General features: G+C 32.6%; 1 protein-coding gene across 5 annotated transcripts in view; it reads left to right on the top strand.

Moving 5' to 3' along the window:
* The window catches only part of LOC145293253 (uncharacterized), a 132,459-nt gene that overhangs the window by 80,077 nt on the left and 27,243 nt on the right, over positions 1-25,139 (top strand). For 4 of the 5 annotated variants that reach the window (XM_080139831.1, XM_080139827.1, XM_080139828.1 and 1 more), the window contains 2 exons: positions 5,535-5,619; positions 19,822-19,895. In XM_080139831.1, the coding sequence (XP_079995957.1) occupies positions 5,538-5,619; positions 19,822-19,895 (156 nt within the window). In that variant the 5' untranslated portion in view covers positions 5,535-5,537. Of the gene's footprint in view, positions 1-487; positions 513-5,534; positions 5,620-19,821; positions 19,896-25,139 lie in introns of those variants that run through there. The other variant, XM_080139829.1, reaches the window with a different exon arrangement.

Here is a 25,139-nt window from a genome sequence, read left to right as displayed (position 1 = left end):
TGCTATCATTAAGATCGATGAGTTTAATCTGCATAGGAAAAACAAACATTTGGTTTTAAATTATTTAAAGTGTATATACATCATTTTGGGACACTCTGTGTGTGTGTGTGTGTGTGTGTGTGTGTGTGTGTGTGTGTGTGTGTGTGTGTGAGGGAGAGGTAATTGTTTTCTGGTATGGTACTCTACTTATTTCATTGGAGATGAACCAAAACAACTTTTTCTCTTCCCTCACCCTCCCTCTCTCCCCCCTTCTCTCTCTCTCTCTCTCTCTCTCTCTCTCTCTCTCTGTAATGTGATATTACAGTGGCTGCGAAATTCCTCTTTGTTTACTTCCTCGATTCTATTTTTTTTTTTTTTTTTTTTTTTTCATGAAGAAGCAGGTAAACCTGGTTTGACTTATTTTGTTTACCATTTATCTTATCACTTGCCATTTATTTATTTATTTTTTTGTTCACTTGACAACAACAAAGAACTTGACCAACTATAACAGCAACAACGTTTATTAAGGACAGGTTTGCTGATAACAAATATGTATTGTTTTTTTTTTGTTTGTTTGTTTGTTTTTCGTTTACTTGCTTCCCCACGAGGCCAGAGTTCAGTTAGACACAAGGTCGGTTTTTAATGTGGCGGGGAACCAGCTCCTCAAAAAGGGGCACTCTGGTTAGTAACAAAAATAAAAAAAATCAGTCATGAAGGATTTCTCCTTCTTGAGACGACGCATTGAGTGGATTTGGTGACAATGATTTCTCCTCTTTCATGACTGATACATTTTTTACCGAGACCAAAAAAAGTGAAAAAAAGTGTAGTGCAGCCAGCATCAGAACAGATACTACACTTTGATCCTGATCCCGAAGACCAAGAACCAAATATGTATTGTTTATTTCTCTTAATTTTGCAATTGTTACAGTGGCATCTTTAAGAGGTGTAGTTCGGGGGGTGGGGGCGTTCTAGTTTATGGCTCAAATATCTTTGTGTACATGGCTTGCCTAACACTAAAGTTAGCAGAAAGCTTAAATACAATAATTTTGTTTGTGTACTAATGAGTCATTATCAAGGCCCAAAGGCCTCTCGAGGATATGGGTCAATTAGTTTACCGGGTGGACAATGAGACGACACATTGAGTGGATTGGTGACAATGATTTTAAACTGGGCAGAATTTTATTTAAGAGAACAACTGAACATGAATTTGTTAACATTGGGCTTGAAAAATATCATTTTGTAGTCAGCTGGAAAGCAGCCCTGTGGTACTGTGTTCTATAGATAGTTCTGTTTAGTTTTAGACAGACAGAAGTAGGAAGGAAAATTATTGATTACGTTTTTTTTTTATAGTTTTTTTTAAATTAGATTTTCACTCCGAACAAGGCACGTTGCCACTTTGATGTAGGGGTCTACTATCAGGGACATAAGCGACAGGGGTACTATGTAGGGAGTTGGGCAACAAGATGTTGGTTCGCGTTACACTTGAACTTCTGCATGTTGGTACAGTTGGAAGCAGGGACCTGGAAGGGAATTCCAAAGTCTAGTGGTTCTGGGAAAGAAACTATTGGAGTAGAAGGCTATTTTACATCTAGGGATCTCTACTGTGAAGAAGTGAGATTTAGCTGCTTGTCGGGCTTGTCAGGGGCATTTATGTTGAGGGGTACAAGTGCTTGCAGTTCGTCAGAGTAAGCACCGTTAAAGTACTTGTAGAACAGGCAGAGGGATGCAACATTTCGTTGATGGGACAGAGGCTGAAGCTTAGATGACAGTTCAGGACCTATCAGATTGGCAACTCTCTTTTGAATTTTGTCTAGGAGTGAGAGACCAGTAGCAGATGCACCAGCCCAAATATGACAACAATACTCCATACGCCTTATAGAGACACAGGATACTTTCGGGCATTAGTAGCTTTTTAGCACGGTAAAGAGAACCTACCTTTTTCGCAGCGGTCCTGGCAATACTCTCAATGTAATTGTTCCAATTTGTGTTTTCTGTGAACATTAGGCCGAGGTGTTTAAAGGATGTACTTTCAGAGAAAGAGTCATTGACCATTGCTATTGGTGGTAGAGAAGGCGTCCTGTAATTATTGAAGGAAACAAGCTTAGTCTTGGCAGCATTGAATGTGACCATCCATTTTTGTCCCCATTGCACTACAGATCAGAGGTCATCCTCTAGTGTTTCTGCCATTTCTTTAGATATGAGTTCATTTGTTTTCCTGTCGTGTCTGTTGTTTGCAGCTAGATGAGTTTTTTTACTGTGCATGTATTAGATGGAGGGAGGGGCAGAGATTGAAGCTCAGTCGAGCACCTACCATGAAAATAACGATAGAGTAAAGAAACACTAGCAACATGTCTTCTATGAAAAAGGCTTTGCAAGGAAGAGAAGAGGACATTCCCCACTAGATTACAAAGTTGATTTTGTGCTCCTGTAAAAGAATGTGATTTTGCCTAAAATCGAATTTAGTACAAAGCTTATGTATAACAAAAGATGCTTTACCGAAGATGTCCAGTACTGAGAATTCATGCAAGAATTCTTTGCCTCTTGAACTATGATTCTTCCTCAAGATACTTCTCATTTCATTTTGCGAAAGAAGTGGATGATCCTTAACAAATTGTTATCTATAACCATTTATATATTGCTACTAGCAGGAGCGCCCAGTGTTGCCCAGTCATAAAATGTGCTTAAATATGAAAATTTAATTCACACAGAAGTCAATCCTTTCATATTATATTGTACCCAATATATAGTCATGATTTCAGAAGTAAAAAACAAAAAATATGATGGGAAGGCTATCAGCTAGAACCAAAACCAAGACATAACAAAACATAACTTCATGATTGAAACAATGTCTACAAGTTAAGTAAAGACTGGAGTTTATTTATACTCAATATGGTTCGACTGTGGAGAGGAGTTTGAATTTTATTAAATACAAGCTGGTTTCCATGACAACAATGTTTTTGATAGACAAGATGCAAGAAAGGATGGCGCACAGTGTTTGATAATTCTGCAAATACAGCATAATCACATTATACATGGTTGTCCTTAAATCACCAAAGTTAAGCAACATTGAGCTTGGCTAGTACCAGATGAGTTAGACACTCTTCGTTGGAAGATACCTGTCAGGAATCCATTCTCAGCAATCAATCCATCAAAAACTAAGTCATTTCAGTGATCTTTTATCTGGCAGGCTGAGGCATTTTCCTGGTTAGTCCTAAGAGGTCCACCCTCCCAGGCCTTTGTCTCTTCTCTTGAGGGTGGGATAAGTAGATGACTTTATACACTCCAGTTAATTTTAGACTTTGCATTAATAATAGTGTGTGTGTGTGTGCGTGTGTGTGTGTGTGTGTGAAATGGTACTAACCCTAATTTGCGTTTAACCGGCTTCCTCCGAAGGAGGAAGTTCCATGGGAGTATAAAATTCAAAGTGGTCCCCAGTCGCACGTATATATCCTTGTTTGAGGAGATGACAACATTAGGTTTTTGTAACTTTTAGAAGGAGGTGTCGACGTCCTCCTACATACAGTGCCTGCAATTCCCAGATCGGTCACCCATGTTAGTAATGACCAGGTTCAATGTTGCTTAACGGAAACTGGTGTGTCAATGTGATTATGCTGTATAGTAATAGTGTAAGTCGTGCTCAACGTTCCTTTGTAAGTTCAATAGTTTTTAGTTTAATCCTTGCGTAATGATCTCTGTGTAATGATTGTGCCAAGGTCGAGTGGATGTATAAGGCTGCAAACTGGAAGGAAATATACTTTTAACTGTGCTTCATCACAAATTTGGTATTGGTGGGATTATGGATGTCTTGCATGCTTGGTGCCTCGGCCATGTACCGCATACCACTGCTACAGCAACTCTATAACTCATCTGGATACCTTTGGTACTAAAGAGCAGGATAGACTAAGGATGTTTGAAACGATGTGACTGCATGCAAACTGATTGACATGAATCCTATTTTTATAGAATGCACGGAGAGCAGGCATAAGATATTATCTGCTATTGCCCACCTTGGAGTCTAGGACACTTTCATCACCCTAAATACCAAAACTGGATAAAAAAGATAATTTTATTGCTTCTGTTATTCTCGTATATTTACATTGTATTGTTTTCTTTTAATTTTATGAATATTTTGGCAATAGAATGAAAAAAAAAAAACAGCAAACAAACAAAAAAACTGATTTGCTTTGTTCTGCCATAGCATAAGTTACAAATATTTTTTGGTATCAAACCCCAAATTAGTGCACTATAAATATGTTAGTTTTCTGTTAATACATCTGATATAATCATCAATTTCCTCCAGTGAGATTAGGTATGTTAACATCTTATTACGGTTTTAAGCTGTTTCATTTAGTACAAAACTTTGTTGAAATTCAAAGACTTCCATTTTTTCTTTTTTGTAACTTTTGTTTCATCTTGGATTTCTTCATTACAGCCGTTTTGTTAATGGGATGGCCATTTTATGATTTTATGTTTTCATAAAAGTCTCCAATTCTCATCAATTCATCAGATGCTAATTCCATTCGATGTTACCAACAAACGGTTAATTTTGTACATGATAAACCTGGTGTTTTCGTTTGGGGAAAAGAAATTCCATCTCCACATTGTTACAAGTCGACCATATATATATATATATATATATATATATATATATATATATATATATATCCACTTATGGACTTAGGACTATCCACTTATCTTGTGCTTCCTTTTTTAAAATTAAATATGTTTTTAACTCTTTTTCAAGATATCTTTTAACATGTTTTATTAATCATTTGTTCATATATAATATATATATATATATATATATTGACTTAATTGCAGTTTCATCAAATACTTTTGTATGCAAAATCCGATCCCGCATTTTGCTAATTCCTACCCTCTGATGAGAAGGAAAGTATTTCTTCGAAATTCTGTGGACTAAGGACTATCCACTTATTAAGTGTTTCCTTTTCAGATTAAATATGTTTTTAACTCTTTTTCAAAGTGTTTTTTTAACATGTTTTATTAACTATTTGCTCTTATCATAAGCTCTATCTCCTATTTGGTTTTATCGAGCTTTTACATCTGGTTGAGATTACTTTATAAATATTAATTCTTTAATATTTATAATATACTTTAGTTTTACCATCTTGGATCATTTTGGTAAATTTAATTTTAATAGAAAAATTTTAAATTATTTAAAATAGTAAGTCAATATATATATATATGTGTGTGTATATTTCTTTGTCCTTATATACTTGCCACTCTACGATAGTAGAGGTCAGTTTTTAATGTGGTGCAAATCCAGCTCCTTAGCATTCCTCCCATTTGTGGCTACAATTCAGCTCTCTAACACTTCATTCGATTTGTAGCTAAAATTGCTGTTCATCTTCAATGATTTTTTAAATGGAAATCACTCCAGACAAGCAATGAAGTCACTTGATACAATGAATTGTAAAAACAGTTTTGAATGTAGTTTTGTATTCTCGATAATATCGTTGAATTTCTTTTTTATCACTTAATCATGGAGCATAGTTTTATAAAAATCTCTAATTAAATGTGTTTTATATTGACAGGCTATGAAAATGTTACTGGTCAGTTGTCGGTGTCTGAATGTGCAAATTCGAACGAAAGGAGACGCGTTGGAAGAGAATTACGCAGGTGAGTCTTTGCTGGGAAATGAAAACCTTACTATCGCAACATATGTTATCTTTTAAGGAAAATAACATGGTACCTCTTAAGATGGTATGACCTGAACTAAGCTGCAATCCTGATGCTGTGCAATCCCACCTTTTTTTTTTACTCTCAATGAGAAATTTTCTATAATTATCTTCCTAGTTAAATTACTTGCTCAAAGAGATGAAATAGGTATTAACTGTAGGCATTTTACTTGCAATTTCCTTTGTTTGGAGTGAAATCACGTGCGTTCACATTATTTCTAGACGTGGCTATAGGCCTAAATTCTATATGATGTATTTGGTGATGATATGACAGTTGTTGTAGTGGGTTAGGAAATGTAGTGTTTACGATATGTTGTTCTCCCCTAAGTTCAACAAGTTTTAACAATTTAATGAAACCATTTTATGGCACTTAACGCATGCGTTCACATTATTGCAGTATATTATGGCTCATGCAATGTCCGTGTTTAAACTATTATGGTATGTGACATAAATTATGTCTAAAAACAGTAATTGTGCCTGGAATCTACAGCATGCCATTGATCAGAATGTCTGATTAGCAAGTATGCTTTCATTGCATGTAAGTGTGCAGCAGGTTGGTTCCATATATGAAAATCGAATAGACCACACTTGAGTAAATGCACGTATTATCACTCGCGGATGCCGAGAAACAATTTATAATATGTCTTACAAAAAAAAAAAAAAAAAAAAAAAAAGGAAATTATCTGTGCAAGAAAGAACCATGAGATGAACCATTTAACTTGTCTAGAATCTAGTCGACTTGTACAGAGGTAATACCTAAAATGATAAAATTTTTGTCTTAAAATGCACAGCGACTTATACATGAGTGTATGTGTGTATATATATATATATATATATATATATATATATATATATATATATATATATGATTTGTTTTTTTCTTCCTTATGAAACCGATTTTTAATTTTAATTTTTGATTATAAATTATCAATCATCTTTACTCAATATTAAAATAGCTCTAGGATATATATGCCTATCGATCATATACGTCTGCATTGCAACAAGCACTGTTTTATTTTATTTTAATTGTATTAATTTACTAATACATTAAAATATACTCTGCTTTTCAGACTGTTGTTCTAATCCCCTTAATATATATATATATATATATATAAATATATATAAATATATATATATATATATATATATATATATATATATATATATATATATATATATATATATATATATATAAGGATGGGACGATTCCAATATTTTTCCTGATTTTGATACAATTACCGGTTCCATACTAAATTCCGATTCTTTATAAATCTCTAAATATTTTACTATGAAATTGTTATTTTGTCCCGATTACTGTAAAAACACATCTTAAATATACCTATATTTTCTCAAATGTAAAAACACATTTTTGAGGGAGTGATCTAGAGATTTTAGTCTTACTGGATGTTTAAATCAATAAATATTTTATTATTTTATTATTACTACAAGCAGTGGAAGATGTTTCTTAAATCAAAACTAAATAAAAAAGATTATTTAAGGAATTGGTTTTGGCATTGGAAAATAGGCTCAAATTTTTCTGATACCCCAAAAAGCTCTGATTTTTCCAAATCCTGCTTCTGATTCCGATTAATGGTCCCAACACTACTAATATATATATATATATATATATATATATATATATATATATATATATATATATATATATACACACACATAAATACTCAAAGTACAATTAAATCAACACTTACTTTTGTTCTTCTCTTATCTTTTCTTTGGGAAGATAGTTTTTCAAAGAAAGTTCTTCATTTTCAAAAGTGTTGGTATTAGCGACGCCTTTTTGAAATAGAAAGAGTTTTGTTGACTTTTTGATTGAATTTTTAGATTGGCCAAAAAAAGAAAACCGTCTGCTTAATTAATACAAGTGCAAAAGACAGCTTTTAATTTTAACCAATAAAAAGCATCCTTTTAATTATACGTAAAAATTAACATAAATGACAAATTGTTGTTATTTTATTCAATTTATATTTTATAATTTTACTAGCATGGGTGCCCGGGTGTTTGTAGGTGTATGCTGAGCAAAAAAAAAAATTAAAAAGCGGTCAATTTTTTAACTTTCACCCCTATTATGATCCCTTAACATTTATTGTTTTGGGCTCAAATCAAGTTATTAAGTTAGATCCATGTCCAAGGAACCAATATCTAAAATTTCAAGTGTTTAAACCCCAAATTGTCGGAGGAGTTTGGTAGAGTTCTCAAAGGTCCAATCGTTGAACTTTGACTCCTTAACAGCCAAATTTCTGGCCGAAAACTGATCACATATATTTTCCCAAATCTCAGTACTCTGTGTATCAAATTTCGAGCCTATAGACTAAAAATTGACAGTTATTGCATAGGGAAATATACACAGACAGACACACAGGCATGTTCACTTTTATAGATAGACTAGCATTTCGGCCCGGCATTGCCCGGGTGTTTGGAGGTGTATGCTGAGCAAAAAAAAAAAAAAAATCGGTCACTTTTTAAAAATTTTACCCCTATTATGACCCCTTAAAATTAATTGTTTTGGGCTCAAATCAAGTTTATTAAGTTAGATCCATGTCCAAGGAACCTATATCTAAAATTTCAAGTGTGTAGACCCAAAATTTTCGGAGGAGTTTGGTAGAGTTCTCAATGGTCAAATCGTTGGCCTTTGACTCCTTAACAGCAAAATTTCTGGCCGAAAACCAATCACATAGATTTTCACAAATCTCAGTACCCTGTATATCAAATTTCGAGTCTGTAGACTTAAAATTGACAGAGTTATTGTGTATGGAAATGTACACAGACAGACAGACACTTTCACTTTTATAAATATACCAGCATGGGTGCCCGGCGTTGCCCAGGTATTTAGAGATGCATGTTGAGCAAAAAAAAAAAAAAGTGGTCAATTTTTTTAACGTTGACCCCTATTATGACCCCTTAAAATTTATTGTTTTGGGCTCAAATCAAGTTATTAAGTTAGATCCATGTCCAAGGAACCTATATCTAAAATGTCAAGTGTTTAGACCGCAAATTGTCCGAGGAGTTCTCAAAGGTCAAATCATTGAACTTTGACCCCTTAATGGCCAACTTTCTGGCCGAAATTTTCCCAAATCTCAGTACCCTGTATATCAAATTTCGAGTCTGTAGACTTAAAATTGACAGTTATTACGTAGGGAAATGTACACACACAGATACACACACAGACACTTTCACTTTTATAGATATATAAATAGATTTTATTTTGCAAATTATATTGAAGTAATGTATTTATTTCTGACAACAAAGTCTGTTATTCTGAAATGGTCACTCATCTGATATTGACCAGGCTCAATATTGTTTAACGTCATTGATCTAATAAGAACGGGCGTGTGAATGTGATAGTGCTGTATACATACTTGTATAACCGATTTAATCACAGTTTTTAGCTGTTATCTATCTACTTCTATCTATCTATCTATCATATAAAATGAACTTTATGTGTGTGAAAGTTCGTTCCCTATTAACTCGAAGACAGCTGGGCTGAATTTTATTAAATTTCACACAAATGTACCTCATGTATCTGGCAGTGTTCTTAGATAGGTTTTATATTGGAATTTCTTTGATAAGTATCGATAATCAAAATGACTCGTTGAAAGAAGGAACAGGCGATTTTGACCAAAGTTAACACCTTATACAGTCTAACATCAGAAGTTCATTTGAGAAGTGTTATTACCACACAAGCAGAAAAGCCTGACATATAAAATCAACATTAGGTTCTTTGATATGACAAGGGTGTGTCCGAAATGAATATTTCTGTTTAGGGCACAGTTGAAGTATGATACTTTTGCATTTTAAATTTTAATTCAAGCCATTATATATAAAACATGATTTTATAAATCAACAGTAGGTTCTCTACAGTGCAATGTAGAGTATAATGTATTGTGAACTGTCACTGCGGGGAGACATGTGAAGCTTCCTTGGAGTGCACAGCGATGGGTTCCCAACCAGAGCAGGCGATCAAACAATTTGATTGAAAAATGGGTGACAATAAAATTATGGGAGTGTGAAACTTTTGTTGATTGTCATTCAATCCCAGGCAACATCGGGTCTCCCTGCTTGTCATATATATAATAAATACATAAAATGAGCTGAATTTCAAATTGGTCCTCATTTCTGTTAAACCAGATGTAGTAAATATGCAAGTAGTTTTTGATAAAGTCTTTTCATTAAAAAAGAAAAAGACCCCTATAGATGTCAATGTGTCAAAAGTATGACAACCTTCATTCTTAAGAAAAAACAAAAAAAGCTTCCGGTTGCTCACACTCAAGTCACCTTTGTTTTTTATTATTTCACTCTTACATTAAACATCTTTGTTTTTTGTGAAAGCCTTTACTGAACTCAAAATAAAAGGTCAACATCAGTTCAGCTGAGGAGAAGGGGTCACTTGGTAATTTTCTCCTCTCTATTTGACGATCTTCAAACTATGATCAAAGGAGAGGAACAGGAGTAGGAAGAATTGTTCAGAATATTTCAGCCAACTATAATTCTCCTCTGACTCACTCTTACAACTTACTAGCAGGCCACCCGGCATTGCCCGGTTGTAAAATACACTTAAACATGATATTTTGATTTATGCAGATTTCGTATTTAGTATTATATTATACTAGCATTTCAGCCCGGCGGTGCCCGGGTGTTTGGAGGTACATATGTATATCAAATTTCGAGTCTGTAGACTGAAAATTGACGGTGTTATTGCGTAGGGAAATGTACACACACACACACACACTTTCACTTTTACTTTTACAGATATACTAGCATGGGTGCCTGGCGTTGCCCGGGTATTTGGAGATGTATGTTGAGCAAAAAAAAAAAAAAGCGGTCAATTTTTTTTAACTTTGACCCCTATTATGACCTCTTAACATTTATTGTTTTGGGCACAAATCAAGTTATTAAGTTAGATCCATGTCCAAGGAACCTGTATCTAAAATTTCAAGTGTTTAAACCCCAAATTGTCGAAGGAGTTTGGTAGAGTTCTCAAAAGTCAAATTGTTGAACTTTGACTCTTTAATCGCCAAATTTCTGTCCGAAAACCAATCACATAGATTTTCCCAAATCTCAGTACCCTGTATATCAAATTTCGAGTCTGTAGACTAAAAATTGAGAGAGTTATTGCGTAGGGAAATGTACACAGATACAGACAGACATTTTCACTTTTATAGATATATAGATAGATTGAACCCAATATATAGTAATGATTTAAAAAGTTTTTTTTAAAAAATGACTTGTGCACAAACCAAAACGTTTAGCTTACGATTTACTTTTTCTTTGACATTAATGTCTGAGCTATGAAGACATGTTTGCTGTAATGCTAAAAATTAAAACATTAACCAATAGCTATTACGTTACACTTGCATATTCGTAATGTCATTGTTTGACCTTCACCATTTTTTTTTCACACTTTTGCACTGATTTTCCCTGGCTAAAACTCAAATATAAAGTTTTGCATGGGTTTGATTACCCTATATATTTAGTTTCAATTCTATAGACCAAAAATTGATAGAGGAGTTTGGTAGGCAAAATTTTTTAAACAGTAGCTTCTTTGATATGACAAGGGTGCATCCAAAATGAATATTTCTGTTTAGAGCACAATTAAAGTATGATACTTTTGCACTTGAAATTTTAATTCAAGGGCACGTTCAAAATTAATGTTTCTACTTAAAGAACTATTGTATCATGATACTTGACTTTTTCGTTTTAAACTTAAATTCAAGCCATTATCACCACACAAGCAGTAAGGCCAAGCATATCAAATCAACAAGCAGTAAGGCCAAGCATATCAAATCAACAGTAGGGTCTTTGATATGGCAGGGGCGTTTTCGAAATGGATGTTTCTGTTTAGAGCCAAATTGAAGCATTATATTTAACTTTTACATTTTAAACTTTAATTCAAGCTATTATATAAAAAATAATTTTATAAAATCAACAGTAGGTTCTCTACAGTGCAATGTAGACTACAATGTATTGTGGGCTAAGTCATTGTTGAGAGGCATGTGAAGCTTCTTCTCGGTGCATTACGATGTGTCCCCAACTAGAGCAGGCAATTAATCAATTTGATTGAAAAATGAGCAATTTTATCGATTTCGATGACAATAAAAAATATGGGAATGTAAAACATTTGTTGATCCTAATTCAATTCCGGATTTGACTAAAGAAAAAAAATACCCACCATTTTTTTTTTTTTTTTTTTTAGTGGAGGATTTCTTTTGAAGTTCATTTCAGATAACAAAGGTTGTCTGACTTGCTATTTGTTTTTTGTTTTTTTTTGCTTCCCCTCGCACTTGAAATGATTTCATCCTGGAGCTAGAAAAAGGCACGTTTTTTACTCACTAATTTTTGTGAGATAGGATGGATTTATATTTATCTACATATACAAATTCACAGAAAAGAATGGAAGAAGTAGAAGACAACTTCCCCACCAGATATTTCAGCAACCCATGTGTAAATGAATCAAAACAACTTTTCTTTACAATCAAAATAGCAGCGAGTGCCCATGCGACCGCAAAAAAAAAAAATTAGCTGCAGTAGGCAGGCTCGAATTTGAAACACGAAAGAGGAAAAGAAGGGAAAAAATGCTGAAATCAGAAGTGAAAGTATTTCAATGAAATGAACTGAATTTGAACCTGGCACACCAAGGTTGTCGGTCTGTGGTGTTAACCACTTAGCCACAGTAACTCCTCAATGTTCTATTTTATGGAGAAAAGTTAAAACCCACATGAATTAATACATGAAATATTTTAAAACTATGAATTTATAATTCTCAGCATTTCATAAAACATAATATAAAAATATTTGATTAAAAAATATATATTTTGGGGCATTTTTAACAAGAGCAAAAAAAAAAAAAAGGTGGGGTGAAAAAATATAAATATAAAACAAATAAATATTACCAAAGGCAAGATAAGTTGCTCTTCTACCAACCTGGATAAGTTTTTGTTTTAATTTATTTTCAAACGTTGTTTTGGTCAAAAACAAACCTAGTGTTGATTTTGTGAAGTTAGAATGAAGACAATGGCTGACCATAAATTCTACACAAGGACCCTTGATAATTGCTTCAAAATCGAAAGTTAAAACAAAATACTGGTAGAAACATATCTAATAAATTTCACCAATTGTACAAAAATCTAATGTTCTACCAGTAATTTGTTTAAGAGTAACTTATCTTGCCTTTGGTAACATTTTATTTTTGTATGCTTGAAGAAATTGAATGCTAAATGTAATAAATCCAATTTGTTTAAATTGTGACCTTAAACAATAAAATAATGAATATATTAAATGTAGATTTCACCTAAAAGTTTATTTTAATTGAAAGCAAAAGAGAAATTATGCATGTATCATTATATATAAAACATGATTTTAAGGTGTATTCGAGTTTTAAAATGAGACGCTTTTTGTAGTGATAGCTTTCTAATTTTGAAAATGGCGTTTGTGCATTTTGCATTCAAACTCTTCATTTGTTTTTGTTTTGTTTTGTTTTTTCATCTCCTTTTTTGGCTCTGTTGTTTCTTGTTAAAAATGCCCACTTTTTTTATACCCCCAAGATGAATTATGACAAAGAGTAAAACTAGATTTTGTTAAGTTAGCGATATCTTCTTTAATGGCATCCTTTATAAGTGAAAAGTGTTGAGTTTTTTGCATTTTTTTTTTTTCTGAATAGAGAGGAAAAGAAAACATGAAATTGTCTTTTATTATATAGATGTTTTCGACAGTTTTTCTCATCTTGGTGACTGCAATTTGAACACTGTTTTCATTATTGTACTCTCCTGCACTATAGGTAGCTTCTGTCATAATTAGTGACCTCCTGGGAAATTAGATCTGAATCCTTTACTTAATTCACTTGGGTAGAAAATTTTCCACATTATTGTTGGCACTTTTTTTATGCTCTCAAGAGAAATTATAAACTTTTTTTTTTTTTTTTTTAAAGTAAAACTAGATTTTAGAGTTAGAGATATCTTCTTTAATGACACTCTTTGTCAGTGAAAGTGTCAAGCTTTTTGAATTTTTTTTTATTTTTTATTCTGAATAGGGTGAAAAGAACACCAGTAAGAAGAAAACACTGTAAAGATTGTTTATGCCCCAAGGGGGTGAGGGTTTTGTTTGCATAAGTTAGGGGTGTATGTGTGTCTGGGAGGAGGGCTCTCTTAACAGTGTTACCATAAGTGAAACAAATGTGGAGAAAGACAATCTGAAAACTTTCAAAAGGATCTCTTCAGGCAAAAATAGAACAGGAGGTAACCGTTACTATTATCAAGGGAAATATCAGTAAAAATCAATTTATTTGGGTTTACTGACTCATTTGCAATAAGAAAAATTAAATTAAATTTAAAAGGAGTTTTAAGCAATTTAATTTGCTGTAAGTAATGACCGTGAGTAAAATCATCTGGCCATGTACTTATTTCACATTCACTATTCATGGTGAATTAAATTTATTCAAAACTTCTTTTACATTCTTTTTAAAGCAAATAGGTCACAAATGAGTAGGTCAAGCAAAATAAATTGCTTTTGACTTATTTCCAAATTGTATTTCCTTTAAAATAACTTATTTTTCCAGTAGTAATGATTACCAATAATAATAACAATAATAATAATAAGAAGAAGAATAAAAAAAAAAAAACAACAACAAATGATTGCGATCTCCAACACCTAAAATCTTTGGTTAACTTTTTTTGATAATAAAAAAATAGTACAGATTACTATGAATTTAGCATCAAATTTTCAGATTATAAAATGTTTTTCTTTAACAAAAAAGAAAGAAAAAAATTAACATGTTTCAATTGAGGAGGTAGGGGCTATTTATTTTCTCAAGACTTGTTCATCCCCACCATCTAAAATATTTATTTCATTTATTGCAAAAAAAAAAAAAAAGAATTGTGCTTGTGTAGCATACTGAAATTTTAAAAAAATGCATCTTTGGTAAAAAAAAACAAAAAAAAACACTATTACATGTCATATTAAAATTGGTAAAAAAAATTAATTACGAAAAATGATAAGAGATTTGCTAGAACTATTTTTTACAAGATGTTAGCAGTTCGCCATTTTCTATTTTGAAATGACATAATTATTTTGTCAAAATCATAGACTGCAATTACCTCCCCCGGATTTTAAGAATTGGTCCAGATTAACGTATATGATAGAACTCTATAATTCTATTATTTTACATGTAATTATTTTTCTTCTCTCTCATTTTTCGTAATTTTTGGAATTTGTTTACTGATTTCAACATTACACATAAGTACGTAATCATGTTTTTACGTAAAATGCATTTATTTGAACCAGCATTATACATACTGCACAAGCACTGGATTTACAGATTACTATGTCAATTAAACCCCATTTTTTTTTAAAATTTCTAGCAATACCTGACTGTCTAGAGAGATAGTAAGTGTACGATTAGTGAGAGGGTGTGTTGAGAAATTATTATTATTAAGGTGAAATAAGATGTTCCATATCTAAGATTGTTAGAAATACAATGTTGCACCTATATTACGTTGCTATGCAATAACAAAAAGTTAACATTTACACTAATGACACTACCCTCTATTCTAGTATTGCTTCTCACCCATTTTTCTCGAATCTGTTAAAATATGCAATTGATCTAGAAGTTGATTTGGCTTCTATTATGGATTGGGGTAAGAAATGGCTTGTTTAGTTTAATCCTGTTAAGACTCGGCAATTGCTCTTCAATCGCAAGTGTCTCTTTTCTTCCTGGGATTCTTATGGATGGCTCTAAAAACTACTTGGTCTTTTTCATCAAATATTTCTTGAAGTCCATATATTAAATCCAGTGCTCTTTCTGCTTCTTATAAAATCGGTTCTATTCATCGCTCTAAACACTTTCTCACATCTAAGATTATTCTCTATCTCTACAAATCTACTATCAAACCATGTATGGAGTATTGTCATATTTGGGTTGATGGATCTATGTTCCATTTCAAAATTCTTGATATATTGCAGAAACGGTGCTGTAATTTGATTGTCCCCCCCACACACACACAAACACTGCAATCTCTCTCACAGAGGTGATGTTGCTAGTCTCAGTGTTTTCTACAAATACTATTATGACACATCTTCCTCAGAATTGTCTGATCTATTCCCTGCTTCCTTTATTCCAGCTCGTTTGACTTCTTAGTCTAGAGGTCTTCATCAGTTCACTGTTTTAATATCTCATTGTAATACAGCTTCATATTCCAGTAGCTTCTTTCCAAGTTGTGGAACTCTCTTCTAACTCACTGTTTTCCTTCTACCTACACCCTTGGTCTTTTTCAAACTAACGCCACTAGGCATCTCCTGTCTCTGCAATAATCAACTTTCATTCTTGTTAGCTCCTTACATCAAGTGGCTTCATGCCTTGTCTCAAGCGATTTCCATTCTAAGAATGTACACTAGTCTTAATATAATTGCAGGGATTATCAGTTGTTTTTTTTTTTACCATGAAGAACTGTTTTGGGGATTTATAAAAAAAACAGTATTTTATCTCATGGCTCCACAGTAGTGTTGATCAAACACTATATCTCTTAAAAAAAAAAAAATAATAAAAATCCAAAAAAACTTCCAGATATCGGATCTAGTTTTTGTTTAAGATATATGAGAGAGAAATCTTCACCGATATTTTTTAATATTTATAAAAAAATACTTTTGATATTAAGAATTGCATATAAGTTTTGAAAATGTTAATAACTAAATAAAATGTCAAATTAGAAATAAAAAATTTTCCTGTGTCATTGAACGCTCTTTTAATCATTTAAGACAAAAGTCGAGTATTATGGCTCATTTGTGCATCTAAAGCAAAAGAAAACATTAATTTTATCATATTATTATTATATGACAAACCTTTTTCGTAAAAAAATAAAAATGATACTTTTATTAATATTTACAAGCTGTTATTTCTTTAATGCTCCTAAATTGTTATCTCTAGGAAAAAAAACAATTTTGCAACAGCTCTTATTGAGTGGCAGGGAATTTTTTTTTTTTTTTTTTTTTCAAGCATGATTTAATTCTACTTTCTGTAGATAAATCCAAACAGCCTTTCCTTTTCCTTTTTTGTTATTTGTGTTGTTGAGATGTAAATTTATTCTGGCATGAGTTAGCCCCATTTCTAACCACCTTGTAACACCTGCCTGCTCTATTTGATATAGTCTTATTTCATTATCTACCCCACCTCCTCCTGTCTCCTCCTCCTACTATGAAATAGTCTACTCTTACTTTGACCTTTATTTATCCCTCCCCCTCTTTTTTTATTGGTCCCAACTGAGTTGTTTTCTTTTATCCAAAAATACCTATTCATTCTATTCATATTGAAGTTTTCTATTTACCTTCACACAAGGACAGAGTTGGACATACAGTTGGTTTGTGTAGGAAAATCCAGCTCTCGAAAAAGGAGTACTCTGGTGTAGAACAAACATTTTAAAATTTACCTCAGTCTAAAAGAATTACAGTGCTTATTTAGAATTACACTTGATTAACAAAACAAAATTACAGAAAAATCTTAATGATGTATGTACTCTTTACAAAGATGGCATATTCCCAAAATCGTGTAAATTGATCAAGTAGTTTTTTTTTTAATTAAGAAAATCAAATTTCTGCAAAGTGTCTTGTTATATTAGAAAAAACTGCCCGAGTGAATAAATTAAAGGGTTTGGATCAAAATTAGCAGGAGGGGGGCATTGCTTTAAACCTGAACAGGTATGATAGAAAAAAAAAAACAATTAAAGCAGAGAGACACAGGATAAGGTTCTCAGGATTTTTATCCCCAGGCCCCTAAAATCAACAGATTAAATCATTCCTGTAATGATCTGGTCCTTGTTGATTGCGGTATAATGCTGTTCCTGTGCAGTTCTAGGAGGTCCACCCTCCAGGCTTTGCCTTCTCTCATTGGGAATGCTCAGTTTATTGATAATTGCCTTAGGCGCCCTTACTGGGGAATGCCGACAGGGCTGCCTAGGAACTTTTTGCAGGTCAGAGTGCTCTTCCTCGTGGGCGTGGGAACTGATTTCTCAATCCCACTTTCCGACTCTGATGTCACAGTTTTTGCAGCGGGAGAAAATTAGATACCTCCATGACAAAATCAACGCAAGACTACCATGGCGGCTGTTTGAGTTGCTGTCTGTGATGTATTCGACCTGGTTAGTTGCCAGATAATAATGCCACAGAAGGCATATAATTAGGTCAAACTGATTGCCAGAGAAAAATATGGTAATGCTGACCCGGCCGATGACATGATGATGCGTGAAACAGAAGCAGTCAATAGAGATGAATGGAACAGAGCTGATATGGCGTTCACAAGCAGTTTCGTGACGGTTTCTCTAAATAGTTTAGATTTCCGGAAAAAAAGAAAATGGCTGCCAAGCAATTGTATAATATTGTTATATATTCTATGTTACATATTGTTTTAGAGTAAAGGAATAATTGTAGAAATAAAACTAAACACAATAAGTAAAGGAAAATGTATTTACTTTTTAATGGTAAGATATATACCAATACAACTGGGATGGTTTTTCGACAGAATCTATATAATATATTAAAACATTTCGTAAAGAAATGAGATCATCCGGTCAGCAAAGATGGTGATTAATCTGATGTCGTTAAACTAAGCAATTTCAACTCTTCATAATATTTGGATTCTTTGGACTACTGTTCTCATCTTGAGTATCATTTTCACAACATTTCGATCAATGTAACCTCTGATCTTCAAGTATATCTTATTGAACTTCAGAATTTTTATGGAATTTCGAATGGAACCCTTTATTTATTTCATGGGGGTAACATACTCTCGTTCCATCAGCCATGACTGGATAGAGGTCCTAAGTAATTCAAAATTGTTTTTGTTTGGTCAGCCGCACTAAGAATTGAACCTTTAGGATAAAAGCACGAAAGCATGCCACCCTCATAAAGTAAATAAAGGGTCCCATTCAAAATTCTGTCCAAATTCACAAGTTCAACAGACATTCCAGAGTTTGACAAGATACATCTGAAGAAAGTCAGATTACATCGACAGAAACATTGTGAAAATGGCACTCAAGATAAGAACAGTAGACCGAAGAATCCAAGTAATACGAATAACCAATCCTTATCTAAAAATTTCAGAAACGTAATTTTGACTCTACCCATTTAAAAATGAATTGTTTCCAAATCAAATGCTGTCCCATCAACTAAAACAATGCAATTTTAAATAAATGCACTTCAAAAAGTGACACTAGTTTTATTGATTTGGGGAATATTTAACAAACAGTTTCTGGTCCCTGTTGATTGCGGTATAATGCTGTTCCTGTGCAGTTCTAGGAGGTCCACCCTCCAGGCTTTGCCTTCTCTCATTGGGAATGCTCAGTTTATTGATAATCGCCTTAGGCACCCTTTCAACAGTAATTTTTACGGTAAGAAGACAAATAATATTTATTGTTTTTGAAAGAATTAAATTGCTACAGTTTTTTAAATAAATTTAGAAAGAGATGCATTTGTTTTATTTATTCAAAGATTATTTAGTCGACGACGACAATTATCTCCTTCTATATATAAGGAGAATTGTCTGTGTGCTCAACTAAAAATCAAAAACTACACAAGACACACTCAAAGTTGATATGTTCTTTTTCACCATTACCTTGAACGGAATATGGACATTAATTTTTTTTTTTTTTCATTCATTCATTTGGAGGTCAACAAAAATAGAATTAGTCAGAAGGGTCGACATTTCGAGTAATCTCTTTTCTTTTTCTTTTTTTTTCCCCCCATTTTTTCCTTTTTCTTTTCTCGTTTTTCTTTTTGACTTTATTTTTTTTGTATTTTATGCAGTAATTAATCAACGATTTTTTTTTTTTTCTACTGCTGACCAGTTTCCACATTATCCATTTCCCTCATCACTTGAAATAGTTTTGTCAAGAATCTAGAAAAGAACCCTTTAATTGTTTTTTTTTGTTTGTTTTCTTTTTACTCTTTATTTTTTGTGTGGTGGGAGAGATATATTTATTTCTATAAAAAATATATAAATAAACACACATTAGTCTTTATTGATTAGTTGATTAGTTATTTATTAGTTGATAATTTTATTTCATTTATTTAAACTATTTTTAATAACAGCACAAAAAAATAAATCATGATAGCAATTCTAAATGATTTCCTTTTCATTTTCCAGATTGCCCAAAGGAATTGCCTTCCTCGAAATTTTATTGTTTGCCTGAAAATTCTCTTGAAGGACCCATTTCTTTGGTAAATATTACAGTACCATTCAATTCTTTTTACTAATCTTGATTACTTTAATGAGTCCCTTGACTTCTCGCAAGCTTAGTACAACACTGTTTTTATTGATGCCTTTGTACCAATTATATATTGTGGCAAATTATTTTCTTATAAACCTATGCTGAATTATTGCCTCATCGACCAATGAAATTATCGCTTCGTGTGAGGATGCATTTTCATTGCACTATTTGTTTGCTGTTCTCACAAAAAATTAATTGGAGATTTACAACAATGAGGAGGAAACGTATCCTCACCCACAATTCACTGGCAAGATGGAACTTATTCAAACGTTTGATGTTAACCCTTTTCATAAAAGATATTTTGTTATATTCTTGTATTCTTCTGCAGGCATCAGATCTAAGCCTTTAAGATTCGTACCCATCATATCATTCTCATATTATCATTCCTTTAGATGCAACGCATGTCCTCAACCGTTACTGGTCAGGTTTCATTTCCATACATCATCACATTGTGCAAACATGCCTGATAGGCTTTTCCCCATACTTGACAATGCTCTGCTGGTTAGGAATGGCAGAATTTCTCTGAAATTGATTCCCATACACTTTTAACTCTTGCTTTCATACCAGATACAAAGTATAAACAAAACCTTCATATTTCTGCTTCTTCTCTCCCCTTATTTCTTCCAGTTGTTTTGGATTTCTTTGCTAGGCTGGATCAGGGAAATATATTTCATTAATGGAATGTGTTCTGATGAACTCGTTGCACCCCCCTTCCCCCCATCAACGTACCTACTCCTGACAAAATCCGCTTAGCAACAAAATCACACCCCCTTCACTGTAGAGGTCCCTAAATGCCATAAGGACTTCTACTCTAATAGTTTCTTCCCTCAGACAGCTAGACTTTGGAATTTCCTTTCTGTTACCAGCTTCCCTGACTGTATTGATAAGCAGAAGTTTAAATGTCACCTAAACCAACATCTTGCTCATCTCTCCTAAACATGGCCACAAATAGTAGCCCCTTACATCCAAGTGAAAATATGCCTTGTATGGGATGAATGAGGGTCAAAAAAAATATAAACTGAACATTTTAGTCTTTTAACAGCAGAGAAAAAAGTTATCGCCTGTAGACTTAAAATGAGTGGTTTGCTAAATTGATGGTTTAATATGGTTAAATTTGTGCTCATTTTTGCATTAAATACTAATCCCTAATAATCCATATTAATTCCGAATAGTTTGTTGAACAGATGCCGTAATACTTAGTTCATTACACCTTATCATAACAAAGGTCACATATAACATTTTAGCTAGATCGGCCCAGTAGTTTCTGAGTAAATATGGTATTGTGATGACTAATCCTTATTTATCCCGAATTGTGCATCAAACATATCATAATACTTAATTCAATGCACCTCGTCATAAAGGTTCATACAAAATTTCAACCAAATTGATCCAGTAGTTTCCAAAAGAAAGTAGAATGGACAGACCGACAGAGAGATAGACAGACTAAAAGAAATATAGTATAGATTAAACACAAGAAATAAAATTAATAAAAAAAAACAAAAAAAAAACGAATTCCATATTCTGTTGAGAGCTGCACCACTTGATTGAGAACAAATCACAGGTGGTTGTTCCATTGTGTCAACACCTATGTGAATTAGCAGGTTTAACTTGAATCTAATTTATAAAACTCGTTATGTCTTTCTGTCTTTCTTTCTCCATATTTTCAAACTCTATCTCTTCTGAAACTAAAAGTCGCAGAGCGGCGCTAGAGGCCTCAAATGATTGGATTTTTTTTTTTTTATGGGCCATTCTTTTATGGGTCTTTAGTCAGTTAAAATAGTTTTTTTCAAAATGGGTCAAAATCGTTATACATTTTGCACATTCATCTTAGTTTATTTTTAATTATATGCGTGCCACGTTGGTGCAGTGGTAACGTCACCAGCTTTGAATACTACAGTTTTGCTTTCGGTTTCGATTCTAGCTGATGGCACTCAAATACTTTTTTTTTAACTTTTGAAATCACAACTTTATAATAATTTATACGAAATCTGGACAAATTAAAATATCATATTCCAGTGTATTTTAAGCCCAAGCAAACCCAGCCGATCCCTACCCTAATATTTACTAAAGTCATCTTCACAGATGATTTTTTCTTTTGTGAAAGTTTTGCCATCCTCCCACAACACCTAATACTTCCCACCTAATGACTTATTTTAAAAGTTAAATTTTTACTTTTATTCATCAAGGAAATTTAGAAATATATACTTAATGAAATTGCTCCCAAATTTCAAGTTGTTGGTCTTTAGCAATGTCAATTTTTCCAAGGTATGCAAAAACGCTGCTCTGCAGCTGTCGCCCATCTGATTACTAGCCAAGCTTAACATCTTTGAAATAATGAAAACTGGTGTGTCATATATATTATAATAAATGGGCGATAATAATAGTATGTGTCCGGACTCCCTATCTCTGTTTGGTACAAATTCCTGAAGGATAAATGGTTTTATTTCCTTAAAATGATTATAAACATGCCATCATGAAGGCTGGATGTAAAAAAAAAAAAAAAAAAAAAAAAAAAAAAAAAAAAAAAAAATGTTGATTTTTTTTTTTTTTCTTTTTTTCTTTTCTGATCAGAAATATGTGTAAAACAAAGAAAGAAACAGCAAAACTTAAATATCCAACCAGTAATTGTTAATTCCGAAGATTCTATGATTTCCAAGTTAATAGTACAAATTAGATTTTCTCATCAGTTTCTGACTTAGTATTTAACTAAACACTAAACTACTTATTAGCTTGATCAATGACACTTATTTAGCATGTTTCAAACCTGCTTGATTCCCTACTTTTTTTTTTGTTTTTTCTTTTTGTCAGTTTTTTTTTTACTTTCTTTTTGTCAGTTTTTTTTTTTACTTTCTTTTTATTTTATTTTCATTTCTTTTTTATTTTTGCTTTTCTTTTTTCATATTTTTTTTTCTTTTCACTTTTTGATTCTTTTTCTTTCCAATTCTTTTATTTTCTTTTTATGCTTATTCCTTTTTTATTTTTGCTTCTCCTTTTCCTAGCAACTGGGATGGTTTTAGGACAGAATGTATTTCTTTTTCTACTTGCTTTCCTTTCTTTACTATTTCTTGTAACCTATAAAATAAAGTACTTGTGTTTGTATTATTTGGATTCATCAGACTACTGTTTTCATCTTGACTATCATTTTTACAACGTTTCGGTCGATGTAACCTCCGACCTTCTTCGGGTGTATCTTATTGAACTCAAGAATGTTCCATTCGAACTCTGGAATTTGGACAGAATTTCGAGTGGGACCCTTTATTTACTTAACGGGGGTAGTGTGCTCTTGTTTCGTCAGCCGTAACTGGATAGAGGTCGTAAGTAATTCGCAATTGTATTTTTAGGTTGGCCACACTAAGGATTGAACCTTCAACGTTCAGGAGAATATAACTTTTTATAATTGATTTTTCCAAGTATTCTAATCGCTGCGCCACGGGTCCTTGCAGACTCAAGATAGGAACACTAGGCTGATGAATTCAAATAATATGAATAACCAATCCTTATCTCAAAAATTCGGAAACATCAAAGTGCTTGTATGTCAATCTTTTATAGAGTAAGAAGTAAGAAACTACTGGTAGATTTCAACCAAAATTCGTAAGCAGACAATAACCATAAGCTGAATAAAAGAAATTTCTGATCAATGCTGAAAATTCAGGAGTTAAAGAAAATAATTAAAATAGAATGAGTTTGCAATCAAAAACTTTCATAAAATATAAAATTTTGAGCAATGTTTAAAAAAAAAAAAACGATGGGATCAGAATTGCATGATAATCACATGAGATTTGATTTTGTGTTGAATTCAACAAAAACTGTTTAAAAAATCCATGTAAGCTGGCTCAGAAAACAAATGATTGAAGATAGAAATTTTTAAATAAATTAACGCAACCTTAAAGTAAGAGTAGCTTAGGAAGTTTAGAAACATATACTTAATGAAATTGCTCCCAAATTTCAAGTTATTGTTCTTTGGCAATGCTAATTTTTCCAAGGTATTCAAAAATCCTGATCTGCAGCTAAGATTTCCAAATTTTTTTCATCTGGCACGAATCATTATGATGCAGACTAATCTCTTTCAGTATTCCGGTGATATTCATTCGTTCATGGTTTCCAGCTTCTAAACCCACCAATAATATACCGAAACAGTTATCTGTTGCAATTTATCACGATTAAATAAGAGAAAGAGGAGTAAATAAATACCTAGACAGAGATAGATTAGTTTGGAACTCAATTTCTAACAGTTGTCGAACACCTGCCAGCATGTAAAACAGATGTTATATCAAAGAAGAAGAAATTCTTGTAAACTTGAAATATTTTTATTTTTTTCGTACACAAAAATAGCAGGTCCAGGATATGACCTTAAACTATATCCGATGGTGAGGTCCTGGCTTGCAGGCTTTGGGGAGTGTGGAGCCACCCCTTAATTGCCATTGCTCCCAGGTTCACTCTGACCTGAAGTGGTAGTACCTGTTAAGGTTCCAACTATGGGTTAAATAGAAATCGACTTGAAAAAATATATTCTATTAAAAAATTTTTCTTCAAAATCACCGGATTCGGCATTAAATAACCTGAAAAGAGTTGATATGCCGTAAAACAGAAACAGCCAACCAACCAACCAACCAACCAAACATAACAGGGTTTTATCTTTAAGGTTAAATAAAATTATTATTATTATTAAAACTTATTTCAAAATCAACAACAATGGCTTTCTTATGGTAATAAACACTTATAGTGTATAAAGATTATTTGATACTGGAGATATTCATAATCATACCCTATTTCCAAAAGAAGGGAGATATAACATATGAGAAATATTTAGATTCAAGTCTCTCTTTGCTGTTATTTCAGATCATTTGAAACCATAGCAGCAAGTTTTAGTCTCCCCTCCACCAAGACCAGAGGTTTGGGGGAGATATACATTATAACGTAGCAAACAGATAAATTCACAAACCAAGCAACTTAGATGGACTCCAGTTGCCAAGAGGAAAACATGAATATTCAGGCAGCCATCTTTTTTTAAGTTTCTCTCTCTATACTTAAGTGTTTATTATCATATGAAAGTTATTGTTGTTGATTTTGAAATAAGTTTTAATAATAATAATTTGACTTAACCTTAAAGATAAAGCCCCACTATTTTTGTGTATGAAAAAAAAATTTTTCAAGTCTACAAGAATCGCCCAAATAGCAATTATAAGTAATGTAA

This window comes from Euprymna scolopes, chromosome 14 (assembly GCF_053919585.1).
Source record: "Euprymna scolopes isolate OS-2025 chromosome 14, ASM5391958v1, whole genome shotgun sequence".
In the NCBI taxonomy this organism is placed as follows: Eukaryota; Metazoa; Mollusca; class Cephalopoda; order Sepiida; family Sepiolidae; genus Euprymna; species Euprymna scolopes.
The sequence above is the reverse complement of the archived record's forward strand: the minus strand, read 5'-3'. Positions and strand labels throughout refer to the sequence as shown.